At 40.9% G+C, this 16,309-nt stretch overlaps 1 protein-coding gene and 1 long non-coding RNA gene across 4 annotated transcripts in view; one reads left to right on the top strand and one right to left on the bottom strand.

Annotated features, from left to right (window-relative positions):
• The window catches only part of LOC137320208 (zinc finger protein 236-like), a 174,698-nt gene extending 168,573 nt beyond the window's left edge, over positions 1 to 6,125 (bottom strand). For all 3 annotated transcript variants that reach the window (XM_067981938.1, XM_067981940.1, XM_067981939.1), the window contains exon 1: positions 5,994 to 6,125. In XM_067981938.1, coding sequence (XP_067838039.1) covers positions 5,994 to 6,045 — 52 coding nt within the window. In that variant the 5' untranslated portion in view covers positions 6,046 to 6,125. The remainder of the gene's footprint in view (positions 1 to 5,993) is intronic.
• A 25-nt stretch (positions 6,126 to 6,150) lies between these two features.
• LOC137320209 (uncharacterized) lies at positions 6,151 to 13,456 on the top strand. The gene is made up of 2 exons (XR_010962409.1): positions 6,151 to 6,213; positions 13,043 to 13,456. It is a non-coding gene; the product is annotated as an uncharacterized lncRNA (long non-coding RNA).
• The last annotated feature ends 2,853 nt before the right edge of the window (positions 13,457 to 16,309 follow it).

Raw genomic sequence — 16,309 nt, 5'->3', positions numbered from 1 at the left:
GCCACATAAGGAAATAATTAAGACAGGTGACCAGAAGTAGGTTTTAAGGAGTGTCTTAAAAAGGAGGATAGAGAGGCGGAGAGGTTTAGGGAGGGATTTCCAGAGCTTAGGGCCTAGGCAGTTGAAGGCATGTTTGCCAATGGTGGAGCGATTAAAATCAGGAATGCGCAAGAGCAAGAATTGGAGGAGCACTGATATGTCGGAGGGTTGTAGAGCTGGAGGAGGTTACAGAGAGGCCATGGAGGGATAAGAACATAATAAGAGCATGAGTACGCCATACAGCCCCTCAAGCCTGCTCCGCCGTTCAATCAGATCATAGTTGACCTTCGACCTCAACTCCACTTTCCCGCCCGATCCCCACATCCCTTGATTTCCCCTAGAGTCCAAAGATCTGTCTCTCAGCCTTGAATATATTCGATGACACAGCATCCACAGCCCTCTAGGCTAGAGAATTCCAAAGATTCACAACCCTCTACATGAAGAAATTCCTCATCTCAGTCTTGAATGGCCGTCCCCTTATCCTGAGACTATGCCCCCTAGTTCTAGACTCTCTAGCCTGGGAAAACAGTCTCTCAGCATCTACCCTGTCAAGCCCCCCCTCATAATCTTATATGTTTCAATGAGATCACCTGTCATACTTCTAAACTCCAGAGAGCATAGGCCCATTCTACTCAACTTCCCTTCACTAGGACAACCCTCTCATCCCAGGAATTAATCTAGTGAACCTTTGTTGCACCGCCTCCAAGGCAAGTATTCCTTAGATAAGGAAACCAAAACTGTTCGCAGTACTCCAGGTGAGGTCTCACTAAAGCCCTGTACAACTGTAGTAAGACATCCTTACTCATACTCTACCCACCTTGCAATAAAGGCCAACATGTCATTTGCTTTCTTAACTGCCTGCTGTAACTGCATAACTTTTTGTGTTTCTTGTACAAGAACACCCAAGTCTCTCTGAACACCAACATTTAATAGTTTCTCACTATTTAAACAATATCGTTTTTCTATTCTTCCGACCAAAGTGAATAACCTTACACTTCCCCACATTAAACTCTATCTGCCACCTTCTTGCCCACTTAGTCTGTCTATATCCCTTTGCAGACTCATAGCGTCCTCCTCACAGCTTATTTTCCCCACCTAGCTTTGTATCGTCAACAAACTTGGATAGATTGCACTCGGTCCCTTCATCTAAGTCATTAATATAGATTGTAAATAGCTGAGGCCCAGCCACCGATCCTTGCAGCACCCCACTAGTTACAGCCTGTCAACCTGAAAATGACCCGTTTATCCCTACTCTGTTTTCTCTCCTTTAACCAATCCTCTATCCATGCTAATATATTACCCCTAACCCCATGAGCCCTTATGTTGTGTAACAACCTTTTATGTAACACCTTATCAAATGCCTCTTGAAAATTTGAAAACAATGAGAATTCAATGAGAACTCATGGAGTTACTGGACCAGGAGCCAATGTAGGTCAGCGAGGACAGGGGTGATGGGTGACCGGGACTTGGTGCAAATTAGGATATGGGCAGCAGAATTTTTGGTGAGCTCAAGTTTATGGAGAGTGGAAGATGGGAAGCCAGTCAGGAGAGCATTGGAATAGTCAAGTCAAGAGGTAACAACGGCATGGATGAGGGTTTCAGCAGCAGATGAGCTGAGGCAGGGGCAGAGATGAACGATGTTACAGAGGTGGAAGTAGGCAGCCTTAGTGATGGAGCAGATATGTGATTGGAAGCTCATCTCAGGGCCAAATAGGACGCCAAGGTTGCAAATGGTCTGGTTCAGCTTCAGTCAGTGACCAGGGAGAGGGATAGATTCAGCGGCTAGGGAACTGAGTTTGTGGCGGGGACTGAAGACAATGGCTTCAGTCTTCCCAATTTTTAGTTGGATGTCAGACAAGCAGTGTGACAAATCAGAGACAGTACTAGTACTTAGCCAGTAATGCATTTTTTGTCCTATTTACAATCCCAATGAGTCACAGAGCAGAAAGCATTTTGGGGGTTGTAATTACCCTTAGTTTCTATCTTTCTTCCACTTTTTAAAAATTGCAGCCTAACCAACAGCCTCACAAAGTGATCAGTATTAAAACACCCTCTACTGTTAAAAATAGGCAGAGGCTTATTCAATATCATACTATGGTATGAACAGCAAAACTCCCAAAACAAAATTTATCACCTATGAAAGATCTAGACAACTCTGCACTATGGGTTTTCGAACCCCCTCCTCCCATGACCAAAATTCTACACAATTTATCAAGGTTCCTCTTATACATTCCCCGAGTCATACACAGGCATGTTTTATTGCATTTTAGTTCTTAAAAGAATTAGGTGCATCTTCAATATTCATACTGCCAGTATTGTGTCAAACACACATATCCCATTCAACACTATCCCACATTCATTTGGGAAACCAAGGTTAACATATGGTGATGTAGTGACCCTTAACTAAACCACCCCAGTTGCTCTTTCTTAAATTCTACCAATATTTCCATGTAAACTTAAAGTACTCTGCAGCTTTGCAATGAATACTGTTAACACAAGCTACAGCAGTATAATTGTACACATTAGCCAAATTATAATTACATGAAGTGTATAACGATTTTAAGCCTAAAAAAAAACCAAAGTAATATCAGTCCCACCATTCTGTATGCTGCAGACGTGGACTACTCTTCCCATTTTTCTTACTTTCCCTAAAAGTATTTTGTGCCAAGACATATCAATTGCCACTGGCCTGTGCCAGAACAAAATAATGAAGACTGCCCAAACCAGATATTCAAGCATGTACTACCTTAGAATTAAAAAAACCCTAAAGAGTTTTAATTTTTTTTTAAAAATAGTACTTCATTGTACAGTTGTTTTTGCTGCATCGTTATGTGTCTCTAAAGTTGACATAGCACCCCTGGCAGTCAGGACCCCCGTTGCCTAACCTAAAAGAACAATTAAGTAGAAACTTTTAGATGGTGAACTCTCCATTGGACGGCTATTACTCCATGGCAATGGTCTCAGTTTCAACAGCAGAAATGTTTCACCCCCTTTTTTTTGTTGCAAATTTCAATTATTCAAGGCTGAATTAAAACAAAAACATCACAATAGCACCTAGCAATACTACTGCTTATGGCTAATTCCCATTTCTTGGGCTTGGAAGTCATCTCAAGGAGTCACAGCCAGCATGAAGGAAAGTACCCCAAAGTGTTAGAAATGTCAGCACAGGGAGGCCATTCAGTCCAGCGTACGTATGCCAATGATAGCTCCACATCAGTTATCTACTCAAAACCTATTTCCATGCACCTTCCGATACTTTTCCACATTTATCTCTTAAATGCCATGATTGACACAGCTTCATTAGCCTCTTGCAAAGGATTGTTAGGATATGGAAGGCATTACTGCATGAAAAAAATCCAACCTTCTCTGTATGCTTTTGAGTACCAGGCTTAGACCCCCTTGTCACCAAATCACTTACCAATGGAAACAATTACAACTAAATGTACTGTTCAGGGAAAAATTTCCATGGTGCTAGGTCAATACAAAAATCACACGATTCCATTTTCTGATAAGTTTATATATATATATTCTGAAGAATACAATTATGGCTTACTTGAGCTTGCCTATCTTAGTGAAACAACTCATCCCAAAATACTGGATAGAGAGTAGAAAGCTGATTTGTGTAAGGCAGGAGAAGAGTTTCTAATTACTACTTCATTGCTGTTATTATTGTAACAGAACTTTGAAACTTCAAGTCAGTGTGTCATTACAGTCTAATACTTTTTCTCCTTTTGTGAATCAACATGTAAGTAGATTAAATCCATTCATGGGAACTGGCAAGAGTGCAGCAATTTCTAAAATCTAAGTTTATACATATCCATACCACTGTAGGCCTTTTAATGACTACGAAAATGTAGAGAGGGTATCGTCATTTCATTCATACCTTGAAGATAATGCCTGCACTGATTTTACTTCTAAATTATGCTCCCACTGCATGCTGCATTAAGTCCTAAATATGCTGCAAAGTACTGTAAAATCAACCTGATCATTTACAGAGCACTCATCAATTAAGTGAAAAAAATTATACACTCAATTGTTGAAAGCTGATTTTTTTTTTGTAAGTGCTATAACCTAGCAATATTAACACTTATGGCCAATTTATCAGCCTCGGAAGAAGTCTCAAGAAGACCACCATCAATATAAAGGAAAGTACCTCAGTGTTATTCTATCATAGAAATGTCAGTACAGGAGGCCCCACCAAAAAAATGTGGCAAGAGTTTTATTATATAAGTCATTTGTATTTTACAAACACCCACAAAGTACAGATGAAGGAGGCCATACGAACTTATCATAGTAGGTACAGTACAGGAGGAGGCCATTCGGCTCATCATGCCTGTGCAGGCTCTTTGAAAGAGCTATCCAATTAGTCCCATTCCCTTCCCTGGCTCCTATCACAGCATCCAATGAACTCTTGAATAATTCCAGTGTTTTCACCACCACTTACCACTTCAATTTCAAGAACTCTTTGCACAATAATAATGCAAAACATTTCAAATTTTAAACCCATGATATAATACAAAGACAAGTTTCAAACCCAATCTTACCCTCGGAAACAAAACAAAAGACAATATGGGGGGGGGGCACTCACCTTCCCCCTCTCCCTTAAATTAGTCTCATACACAAGAAATTGTGGGAATAGGCGAGGCAATTTTAAAGAATGTCAGAATCATACATCAACACATAAGACATAGCTTAGCTTCATCTATTTGTTGATGACAGATCAGGTCTAATCGTCTTCAACCAAGTCAAGTGAAACCTCAGTTCTTCCTGCAGTACATGAACAGAACTAGGTACAGAAAAAAAAGTTCACAATAAAAAGTCAACTAAAACAGTTCCATTCGGCACACATCACAGGTTTAACATATTGTACATAATTAGTGCCGACTTTCATGTTTCAAAAAAATACACATAGCTCTCTCTAATTTGAGTGTCCCAAATATAAACCATACATTGCCCGGGCCCCGTATCCCAGGTCCGTTATGGACATTTAAATATTACACATAAACCACAAGGGGGGGGGGGGGGGGAAAAGAGACAAAATGACCGCACAGTTAATAAAATTTCGACTAGGCATTTCCTAAAATATAACTTTTCAGAGAAAAGCCTCGCCATTTTGTCCCCCACTTTTTTTTTTGTTGCTCAGGCTGGGATTGTTTGCTGCTTACTTCTCCACGGGATTACCAAATTATGAAGACATACGATGGTCACTACTAGCTCGGCAACAAAAATGGGAGGGGGAGGGGAATAACTCCCCAACACACAAAACAAAACAAACACATTTTTAGTAGAGTTTACAAAAAGCAGTGACGGGTCGATAAAATGGTTGTTGTCAAAGTAACCCCACACAAGGCGATGAGAGACTAAAGGCCGCAATAGGCAGTGCGACAGCTGGCGCTGGCTCTCTCTCTCTCTCTCTCTTTCTGTCTCTGTCCTTTCTCCTTGTTATTTTCAATGAAGACTCTTTCTCTTTCGACGGTGTTTAGTTTGCCGACGCGGCCATTTTGCCAGATGAAAAGCCAACACATCCTCTCAAGTCAGTCATTCACTCGGGTCGGGTTAGGTCAATCACCATCCCTGCAAAAAAAAGAGCCTCAAGCGGACGACGCTTGCTGCTGCTGCTGCTGCTTCGAGTGAGGAGAAAGGATTTATTTTCTTCTCCTTACCGTCGATGATGATGATGATGATGGCGGTGGTGGTGGTTTTAAAAATATCATTCCGCCCGGGCCTCGCACCCCTCCCGATAGAGACAGACTCGCAGACACACAGAGGACAATATCCGGGGACTACATCCAGCCATCTCCCTCCCCAACAACAACAGCAACCCTCCCGCACCGACCTCATCACCACAAACCGAGAGAGCGAGCGAGCGAGCGAGCAGGCGGGCGCACTCACTGTTGGTCTGGCGGTGATTATTTCATAAATCATTATTTATTTTAAAAAAGAAATTTGTTTACCTGCTGTCTCGGAGTTTTTTATCGCTGTTTTAGGAGGTCGGCCGCGCGGCATTATTCCTCGCCTGGTGTGTGTGTGTGTGTGTTTTTTTTTAGTATGTGTGCGGGAGCGCGGAGAATTTTTTTTTTCTCTCTTCCCCCTGTCTCTCTCTCTCGCGCGCGGCGGGGCGGGGAGCGGGAGCGCGGACAAAATGGCGGCCGGTGGCAGCACAGAGTGCGAGCGGTAAGCACAGCGCGTACTAAATCATCACCACCACCACCACCAACAAGCATATCAGTATAAGTACTGTATATCGTAAATGTGTTCACATCGACCGCCGACGATAATACACATGCGGCGTCAAAAATACACCGCGTCAGCCGAGAATTACTTTTTTTTTTCTCTTCTCATTGACGGGGAGGGGAGAGACAAAATGGCGGTACAGAGTGCGACCGGTAAACACAGCGGCAGCGCATTTCCGTATAGTACCGTACACAGTAGATGTATTCACATCGACCGCAGACGTTAATATACGTGCGGTGTCAAAATATGCCGAGAATTTAATTTTCTCCTGAGGGAGGGCGGGATGGGGAGACAAAATGGCTGCCGGCAGCGGAGGCAGATAGTGGCAAGCGGTCAGCACAGTGCATCTAAATCACCAACTGCCAACGGTCTTCAATATAGTACGGTACACTATAAATGCATTCACATTTACTGCAGATGTTCATACACGTGCGGTGTCAAAAATATATTGATACACAAGTGGCTCAGACCTCTTAGCTTCCCTCGGGCCAGAGAGTCTGATAGTCAGAAAGTTGTGGGTTCCAAGTCCTGCTGCAGAGACCTGAGCACAAAATCTATGCTGACATTCCCGTTGCAGTACAAGAGAAAGAATAAACTTGCATTTCTATAGTGCCTTTCCCAACCTCAGGATGTCCCAAAGGGCTTTTGAACAAATTAAGTACTGTTGAGGTGTAGTCACTTATACTGTATGAAACGCAACAGACGATTTGCACACAGCAAGGTTCCACCATCAGCAGTGTAATAATGACAAGATAATCAGTTTTTGTGATGTTGGTTGAGGGATAAATATTGACTAGGACACCATGGAGAATTCCCTAGCTCTTATTCAAAATAATGCCATGGGATTCTAAGTCCAACTGAGAGGGCAGATGGGGCATCGGTTTAACATCTCATCCGAAAGACGACAACTCTGACAGTGCAGCCCTGGACGATAATCAGACAAAGAAGGGAGTGGTTGTATTGTATATCCATTGTACAAGATATCATAAAGGGTGAAAATAGCAAGCCACATCATAACAGTGACTACACTTAAAAAGTACTTAATTGCCTGTAACGCACTTTGGGACGTCCTGAGGTGCTATATAAATGCAAGTCTTTCTTTAAAGAAATGGTGATTAGTTTGGATTTTAGAAAAGGTAAAGCTCAAAAAATTGATTGTAAGAGTGAAATACATTGGAAGGAAAATGGGTACAGGCAACCACTTGAAGTTATTGGAACATCTTTGTGGGACTTAGCAGCATGTAAGAGGTGGCAATGATACTACATCAGGTCCTTTTCATGGGACACTGGCACCAGTACTGGGACAGGAAGGAGCTGTACAGTTGGGACGGGCTGCACCTGAACCAGGCTGGGACCAAGGTCCTAGTGGAAAGGATAAATAGTGGCTAATTAGACTTGAAACCGATAAGGGGGGTGGTTCAGTCAAAACTATTAGTAAAAAAAGATAAAACAAGAGTAAGAAAAAGGGACCAGAGTAAAGTCCAGGTCAATGTGTAGAAGCCATGAATACTCCAGGTCTGGGAAACAATAAAATAGCTGAAATAAATATAGCAGGAGTAATAAATTTTTAAAAATTATAGGGTAAATAGTGTAAAAGTAAAAGGAACAACTACTAAAGATGATTTAAACTGCTTGTACAGTAATGTGCACAGCGTCTGAAATAAAATAAGGGAATTGGAGGTAATAATCCGAAGCGAGGAACCAGGTGTAGTAGGAATAACTGAAACATGGCTACATAAAGAACAGGACTGGCAACTAAATATTACAGGTTATAACTTAATCAGAAAGGATAGGGAGGGAAGAAGGGGGGTTGGAGTAGCTGTACTAAATAGGGATAACAATGGCAGAAGAAAAAAGGGACATAACTAACAGAAGGATAGAAACAGAATCCGTATGGTTTGAAATAAAAGACAAGATGGGATCGATCACACTAATAAGGGTATAACTATAGACCACCTAATAGTGGAAAGGAGGTAGAGGAAGAAGCACTGCTGGATCTAGTATGGGAAATGAACCAGAACAGATAAGAGAAGTAAGCGCACATACAAATTAAGAGCAGGAGTAGGCCATTCGGCCCCTCGGGCCTGCTCAGCCATTTGATAAGATCATGGCTGATCTGATTGTGACCTCAACCCTACTTTCCTGTCTACCTATTATAACCTTTGACTCCCTTGTTAATCAGGAATCTATCTAACTTAGCCTTAAAAATATTCAATGACCTTGCCTCCACTACTCTCTGGGGAAGGGAATTCCACAGACTCACAACCCTGAGAGAAAAAAATTCTCCTCATCTCCATCTTAAATTGGAGACCCCTTATTTTTAAACGGTGGCCCCTAGTTCTAGTCTCTCCCACAAGGGGAAACATCCTCTCAGCATCTATCCCTTCTAATCCTCTCAGGATCTTATATGTTTCAATTAGATCACCTCTCATTCTTCTAAACTCCAGTGTATACAGGCCCAACTTGACCAACCTTTCCTCATAAGATAACCTCCGCATCCCAGGAATCAGTCGAGTGAACCTTCTCTGAACTGCCTCCAAAGCAATTATGTCCTTTCTTAAATAAGAAGACCAAAACGGCACACAGTATTCTAGGTGTGGTTTCACTAATGCCGTGTACAACTGTAGCAGAACATCTCTACTTTTATATTCCATTCCCCTTGCAATAAATGACAACATTTCATTTGGCTTCCTAATCACTTGCTGTACTTGCATACTAACTTTTTGTGATTCATGTACTAGGACACCCAGATCCCTCTGTACCTCAGACTTCTGCATGGGAACATCAGGCAATAACGATCACAACATAAGGTTTAAGATAAAGATTGAGAAGGACTTAAGTAAGACAAAGACCAAAGTAATAAATTGGAAAAAAAGCTGATTTTGAGGGGATGAAAATAGAACTAGGAAAAATTTACTGACAAAGAAATAGAACAGCAGTGTGAAACATTTAAAATGGTAAGCAATAGAGTCCAGGAGAAATATACCCCACTAAAAAGCAAGAACAAACTAGCCAGTAATGACACGTCATGGATGAATAAAGAAATAAGGGCAAAATTGAAATTAAAGAAAAAGGCATACACTAAGTACGTAGACAACAAAGGAGAGGATGATAAAAGGGAATACGAAAAGGTTAGGAATGTAGTAAAAAAAACAATTAGGAAGGCAAAAAGAAACCACGAAATTAAACTATCAAGAAATATTTTTTAAAAGGTATAAGTATTCTACAGACCAAAGAAAAATCAGAATAGGGATAGGGCCACTAAGGGATACACATGATAAACTCACAGGCAGTGACAGCAAAATGGCAGAAATATTAAATAATTACTTTGCTTCAGTGTTTACCAGGGAGACTAATATGGTGGGCATGAGATAGAAGAGACCAAAAAAGATGGAAAGACGGGAGATAATTGATGAACTGATCAAACTTAGAGAGGATAAAACCCCAGGTCCAGATGGATTGCATCCGTGAAGACTAAATTAGGGAAGAGATAGCAGAGGCACTATTACATATACATATAAATTCATTAGAAAAGGGAATAGTGCCAGAGGACTGCGGACAGCTAATGTGATTCCTATATTTAAAAGAGGAGATAGAACAAGTCCAGGGAACTATAGACCAATTAGCTTAACGTCAGTGGCAGGAAAGATAATGGAATGCATACTCAAAGATGTAATAGAAAAACATCTAGAAACCGAAAATATTAAAGAATTGTCAGCACGAATTTCAAAAGGGAAGGTCATGCTTGACCAAACTTAATGAATTCTTTGAAGAAGTAACAAAGTGTAGACAAGGGCAATGCAGTAGAGTAATACATTTGGATTTTCAAAAAGCCTTCGATAAGGTACCGCATAGTAGACTCATGACTAAGGTCAGAGCATGTGGAGTCAAGGGACAAGTAGCAGAATGGATAACAAGCTGACCAGAAAACAGATGGGGTTAAAGGTAGTAACTCAGACTGGCAAAAGGTGGAAAGTGGCGTTCCACAAGGATCGGTGCTGGGACCACAGTTGTTCACCATATATATAAACGATTTGGGCTCGGGAATTGGAAGTATAATTTCAAAATTTGCGGATGACACCAAATTGGGGGGTATAGTTAATACCAAGGAGGACTGCGACAAAATACTGGAAGAAATTAATAAACGTGCAGAATGGGCGTGTAATTGGCAAATGAATATCAATATAGGTACAATTTGGTAGGAATAATGAGGATACATATTCCTTAGAAAATAAGAGTCTAACGGGGTAGAGGAGCAGAGAGATTTAGAAGTACAGATAGATAAATCACTAAAATTAATTAAATTAATAAGACCATAAAAAAGGCAAACCAAGCACTGGGGTTCATTTCTAGAGGGATAGAATTGAAAAGCAGAGAAGTTATGCTAAACTTGTACAGAACCTTGGTTAGACCACACTTGGAGTACTGCAAACAGTTCTGGTCTTCACACTATAAAAAGGATATAGAGGCACTGAAGGTGATGCAAAAAAGATTTATTAGGATGATACCAGAAATGAGAGGATATACCTATTGGGAAAGATTGAATAGGCTGGGGCTATTTTCTCTCGAAAAGAAGACTGAGGGATAACCTGATAGAGGTCTTTAAGATTATGAAAGGGTAGGTGTAGAGAAGATGTTTCCACGTGGGGGAGACCAGAACTAGAGGCTATAACTATAAGATGGTCACTAACAAATCCAATATGGAATTCAGGAGAAACTTCTTCACTCAAATTGGTAAGAATGTGGAACCCGCTACCATAAGGAGTAGTTGAAGCGACTAGCGTAGATGCATTTAAGGGGAAACTAGATAAACACATGAGGGAGAAAGGAATAGAAGGATATGTTGAATAGATTTAGATGAAGGAGGGTGGGAGGAGGCTCACGTGGACTGTTTCTGTGCTGTATGTTCTTTGATAACAACAGGTAGGTCTTAACCCTTTGGGAAAGTCTCTGGTAGCTGATATTTTCCTGGGTTAGAATAGAAACTTTAGTTTGGCACTGGAGATTCCTTCTGTTGGTTGGAAGAGGCCCTTTTGCTTCTGGGAAATACCCTCACGGCACTGTTGTCTGAAGTTCTCGGCCTAAACATCCACTCCCTCCTCCGTACCTTGGCTGCAGTGTGTACTAGCTACAGGATGCACTGCTGAAACTCACCAAGGCTTCTTTGGCTGTATCTCCCAAACCCACAACCTCCACCATCTAGAAGGACAGCAGCTGCATGGGATCACCACCACCTCCAAGTCACGCACCATCCTGACTTGGATGTATATCGCCATTCCTTCATCATCGCTGGATCAAAATCCTGGAACTCCCTATCTGATAGCATTGTGGGAGCACCTTCACCACATGAACTGCAGCGGTTCAAAAAGAAGGTCCTCAAGGCAACTAGAGATGGGCAATAAATTCCAGCCTTGCCAGCAACACCCGCATCCCAAGAATGAATAAAAGAAAGTGTATACTTTGCCCGAACATTATTGCAAAAGGCTTGTAGTATTGTTTGCAATATCATAAAGATCACAATGTAGCAGTTTGTGTTTTATTGTAGTGATGACTTGTTTGGAATGAAAATCATTCAGTTTTGCATTACATCTGCAGGCAGTACTTAACTATGAGTAGTGTTTTACATTCTGTCCGTTCCCTGAATTTATGAAGTTTGGAAAGGACTGTACTGTGTGAACAGTATATTTTTGTAATAGCAGTCCCTTTCACTAGATTTGAGCATCATCTGTTGGACACATCAAAATGAAAGCAAAATAAGAAGACAAGTTAGCTTAAATACCAGATGGTTGTCAGCTCTGCTACAAGAGCTGCTGAAACAGTAGCTAGTCTTGCATAGTCAATTAAAGTCTAATGAACTTTTTCATTCTCAAGGAAATGAATACATCTCCCCCTAAATTTCATCCCTTTAGGTCTGGTTAATGAAAAAAACATCAGTTTCATAGACCTGACTACCACATTGCAGATTAAAAAGAAACTGGGTTTTTGATCACTTTTAAGTTAAAAATTCTTCCTGCCATTCTTCACTGCGATCCATCATTATGATAATGTGTCTGCCTGCAGAAAATTAAGGTATCAAAACTGAATTCATTTGTAATCATTCAAAATAACTGTCCCAACTACAAGAAGTGGGCCACTTGACCTATGCAAATAACTTGTTTTATTACTCCACACCGGTAAGAGAGCAGAAAATGGCATTTGGTATAGGCACACAGTGGAAGCCCAGGTTTTTGACTAGTACGCAAAGCAACCGCTTCACAATTTACCATAATTGAAGAGTTATTTCTAGGCACAAAAGCCAAATGCCTATAAGTGCCAGCCATTTATGAGGTTGGGGCACTGTAGTCGGAAAATGTTAACAACATCCAAAATTTCATGAACCCCCGAAGGAAACACATCAACCTATATTGAAGAGCTGGACCAGGAGGAAAGTTTAACAAAGAAACACTAGCTATACAAAACCCAAAGAGAAAACAATGATGTATGGAATTGAGGGTGTCCCAAATATTAATATTTCTTTACAATCGTTTCATTGTTAAAAAAAAGTTTAACGATTGTAACAGTGGTTACATATTGTAAATCAACAAAGTAAAAATTCAGTTGATGTCATACAGTGCGATCTTCATAGTGCATCATTATCATTCGTCCTCATAAGTCACTTGCATGTAATTATCCAGTTTTGTTTATAGAAATGGATAATGAATTGGTGTTCTGTATATCAGAAGTGGAAATATGCTAAATCTTATGATGACGTATTCTTGATTTCCACCAGATCGCCATTGGGGTGCAGTGAACATGGGCTAGACTCTTCCATGGGTTGGAAGGACAAATCAGGGCGAGTCAAGTGGACCACACCTGATGCTCCATGCCAGAATTATAGGGTGGCATTGCTATGTTTATTTTTCTCCTCTGGTCTCACCATGGCATACACGAACTCCAGCCAAGACTGCAGGCAGATAATCTTCTCTCAGCCCTCAGCTAATATAATTCTACAACTAGTTATTAAAAGTCTTAAAGTAAAAACCTGCTTAAGGTCACTCTCTCCAATTCTCCTTCCCTGTAGTCAAAGATTTGGCCTCCACTTGACATCTTCCTGGAATAGCATGTATGAACTGTAACATTTTTTATTTGGACAGTGCATTTATTGCCCTGAGATGGTGGTAAATAAAAGACTGACTTACATTTATATAGTGCCTTTCACAACCTCAGGATGCCCCAAAGCGCTTTACAGACAATTAAGTACTTTCGAAGTGTAGTCACTTGTAATGTAGGAAACGCAGCAGCCAATTTTCTCACAGCAAGGTCCCGCAATGTGATAATGACCTGATAATCTGTTTTTTAGGTGTTGCTTGAGGGATAAATATTGGCCAGGATACCAAGGAGAATTTCCCTGCTCTTCTTCGAAATAGTGCCATGGGATCTTTTACGTCCACCTGAGAGGGCAGATGGGGCCTTGGTTTAACCTCTCATCAGAAAAATGGCACCTTTGACAGTTCCCAACTCTTGTTCAGAACCAGCCTTAGTTAGTCTACTACCTACATATGGATGGGATGAGGTCAACACAGCACTCAAGTATAATAGGAGCTGATTTTCCAGGGCATTGTGTCATCTCAAAATTCCCACGGATACTTGCCTCCTCCTGGTCCTGCTTATTGTCCAGTCCCCTCCCTCACCTGCCCTAACACTCGCAATGTTTTCCTCTTCCCTCGTGGTTGATCCACTGCTGTCCCTCCACCATGCCATGCTTGTTTCATCATACGCCCTAACAAACCTTAGCCTCCTTCCAAACCTAGTTCCGATTACTAAACTGAGAACCAGTAAGTTTTTATGCCATAAAAGTTACCCACCCAATACCTCGCACCTCAAATGAAAAAAGAAAACAACAAAAAACAGAAGCAGAAGAAGACAGAAACAGACGCAACCGGTCAGGACAAACTGATCTGTCCTGATGGCACTAATCACTGGACTAGCATCAGAGTCACTTTGCACGGTGTCTGCCACATTACACTATTCCTGCACTAACTAGACAGGCATCACCCAGTTATTAGAATTAGACCCTACATTAGTTACCGTACTGAGTACAATCCTCCTCAGCATATTAGTATATTAATGCTCCATGTAGCACAGCAGTTCTAAGGAAGACAGTTCAAAGTAATGTTATTTACTTACTACTTTACAGTGCTTGCTTAAGATGCAGGGATGTGGCTTTTCCTCCCCAAAACCTCATTCTCAATTATGTACATTATACTTTTTTTTTGTTTTACATCCTATTGTGGACTTGCTTATTGCAAGTAATTATATGTTTATTCTTTGCTCTCCATTGCTTTCCTTCTTTTTCTTATGATGTGGCACTAATTCTTTTTCTTAGTTATTTACATGATTGCACAATTTTTAGGGTACATTTTGTGAAAAGGTTTAGGTGTGAAGGGGTATGAAAAAGATTAATTAGCGAGGGTCATGGATATAAGGAAAACTGCTGAGCATCAATGTGCAGACTTCCCTTATCTTAGTTCAGGCCTATGTAAGGAATCTTACAACACCAGGTTATAGTCCAACAATTTTACTTTAAAATCACAAGCTTTCGGAGATTATCTCCTTTGTCAGGTGAGTAGTGACTGTGCATATTTGTCCAGATTAGTCAAGAGTGATGAAGCAAGAAGGGTTAGGCTATGTGTGGATATGTACTTCACACAGAGGGTAGCGAAAATCTGGAACTCTTTCCCCCAAAAAGCTGTTGAGGCTAGGTCACTACTCACCTGACGAAGGAGATAATCTCCGAAAGCTTGTGATTTTAAAATAAAATTGTTGGACTAGAACCTGGTGTTGTAAGATTCCTTACATTTTTCCACCCCAGCCCATCACCGACATCTCCACATCATAGTTCAGGCCTGGCATACATCCTTATCTCTGCCTTCACGAGGCTGTATGTTTTTCTATGGTATTAGCTTGCAATGTGATTAACCGCTAACTAGATTATCTGGTTCTAACACTGTCTTCCTGTGCAAACTATCTTGACAACCTTTGCTTCTGTCCTGTTTCTCTTGAACTGTCTGGTTTTGCTAAATAGATTACTAGTGGTCAGGGGGTCTTGGGGGGATGTACTGACCTGCATATTTGTCCAGATTAGTCAAGAGTGATGAAGCAAGAAGGGTTAGGCTATGTGTGGATATGTACTTCACACAAGAGGGTAGCGAAAATCTGGAACTCTTCCCCAAAAAGCTGTCGAGGCTAGGTCAATTGAACATTTATAAACTGAGATTGATAGATTTTTGTTAGGCAAAGATAACAAGGGTTACGGAACTACGGTGGGTAAATGGAGTTGATACAGATCAGCCATGATATAATTGAATGGCGGAACTGGCTCGAGGGGCTGAATGGCCTACTCCTATATAAAATTGAGGTTTGTTAGAGAAGTTGAGCAGCTTAAAGTGCTTGGAGCAGAGATAAGAACTGGAGGGCCGGGTTATCCTAAAGAGCTTTGGCTTGTAGACGCATAGATGTATGTATTGTCTGCCTGCTTATTGTAATTAATACCTGAAATAAAGAAAGTCGACCGCTGATACCAGAGTCCAGATCTGAAAATTATTTGATATATCATACAGAGCATGCTTGTGATTTCCTCATATGCAGGCAAGGCTTCCCGCTAGTGGCATGCATTTGTAAAATCATCCTTTGGGTGGTAATTCTATGTGACTTACTTGGTTTGTGTTTGGAGTCCATTGGAACCCCACTGCAGTTGTGGTTTTGATATGATAATGTAGCATGCCAAGTTAATTGTATAACTTTTGTGTTAGCTAGCTATATCTCAGCTTGCCAATGTTATTTACTAGACAACTGCTATATTGGCTTGCAATAATGTTTGTTTATGATCACATTTTATTGTTGTCAGGCATTGCTTTCTCTAGTACTAACAAAGTGGCAATATTCACACCATGGCACAAAACTAATTTTCTCCCCTAGTATTGTGCCAATAGTGTTTGCAGTATTTCACCAATCAATACACAGATGTCATTCTTAACAAACTGCTAATGAAGGAAAT

This window comes from Heptranchias perlo, chromosome 3 (assembly GCF_035084215.1).
Source record: "Heptranchias perlo isolate sHepPer1 chromosome 3, sHepPer1.hap1, whole genome shotgun sequence".
Taxonomy (NCBI): Eukaryota; Metazoa; Chordata; class Chondrichthyes; order Hexanchiformes; family Hexanchidae; genus Heptranchias; species Heptranchias perlo.
Note: the sequence above shows the minus strand (reverse complement) of the source record. Positions and strands in the feature narration are given on the sequence as shown.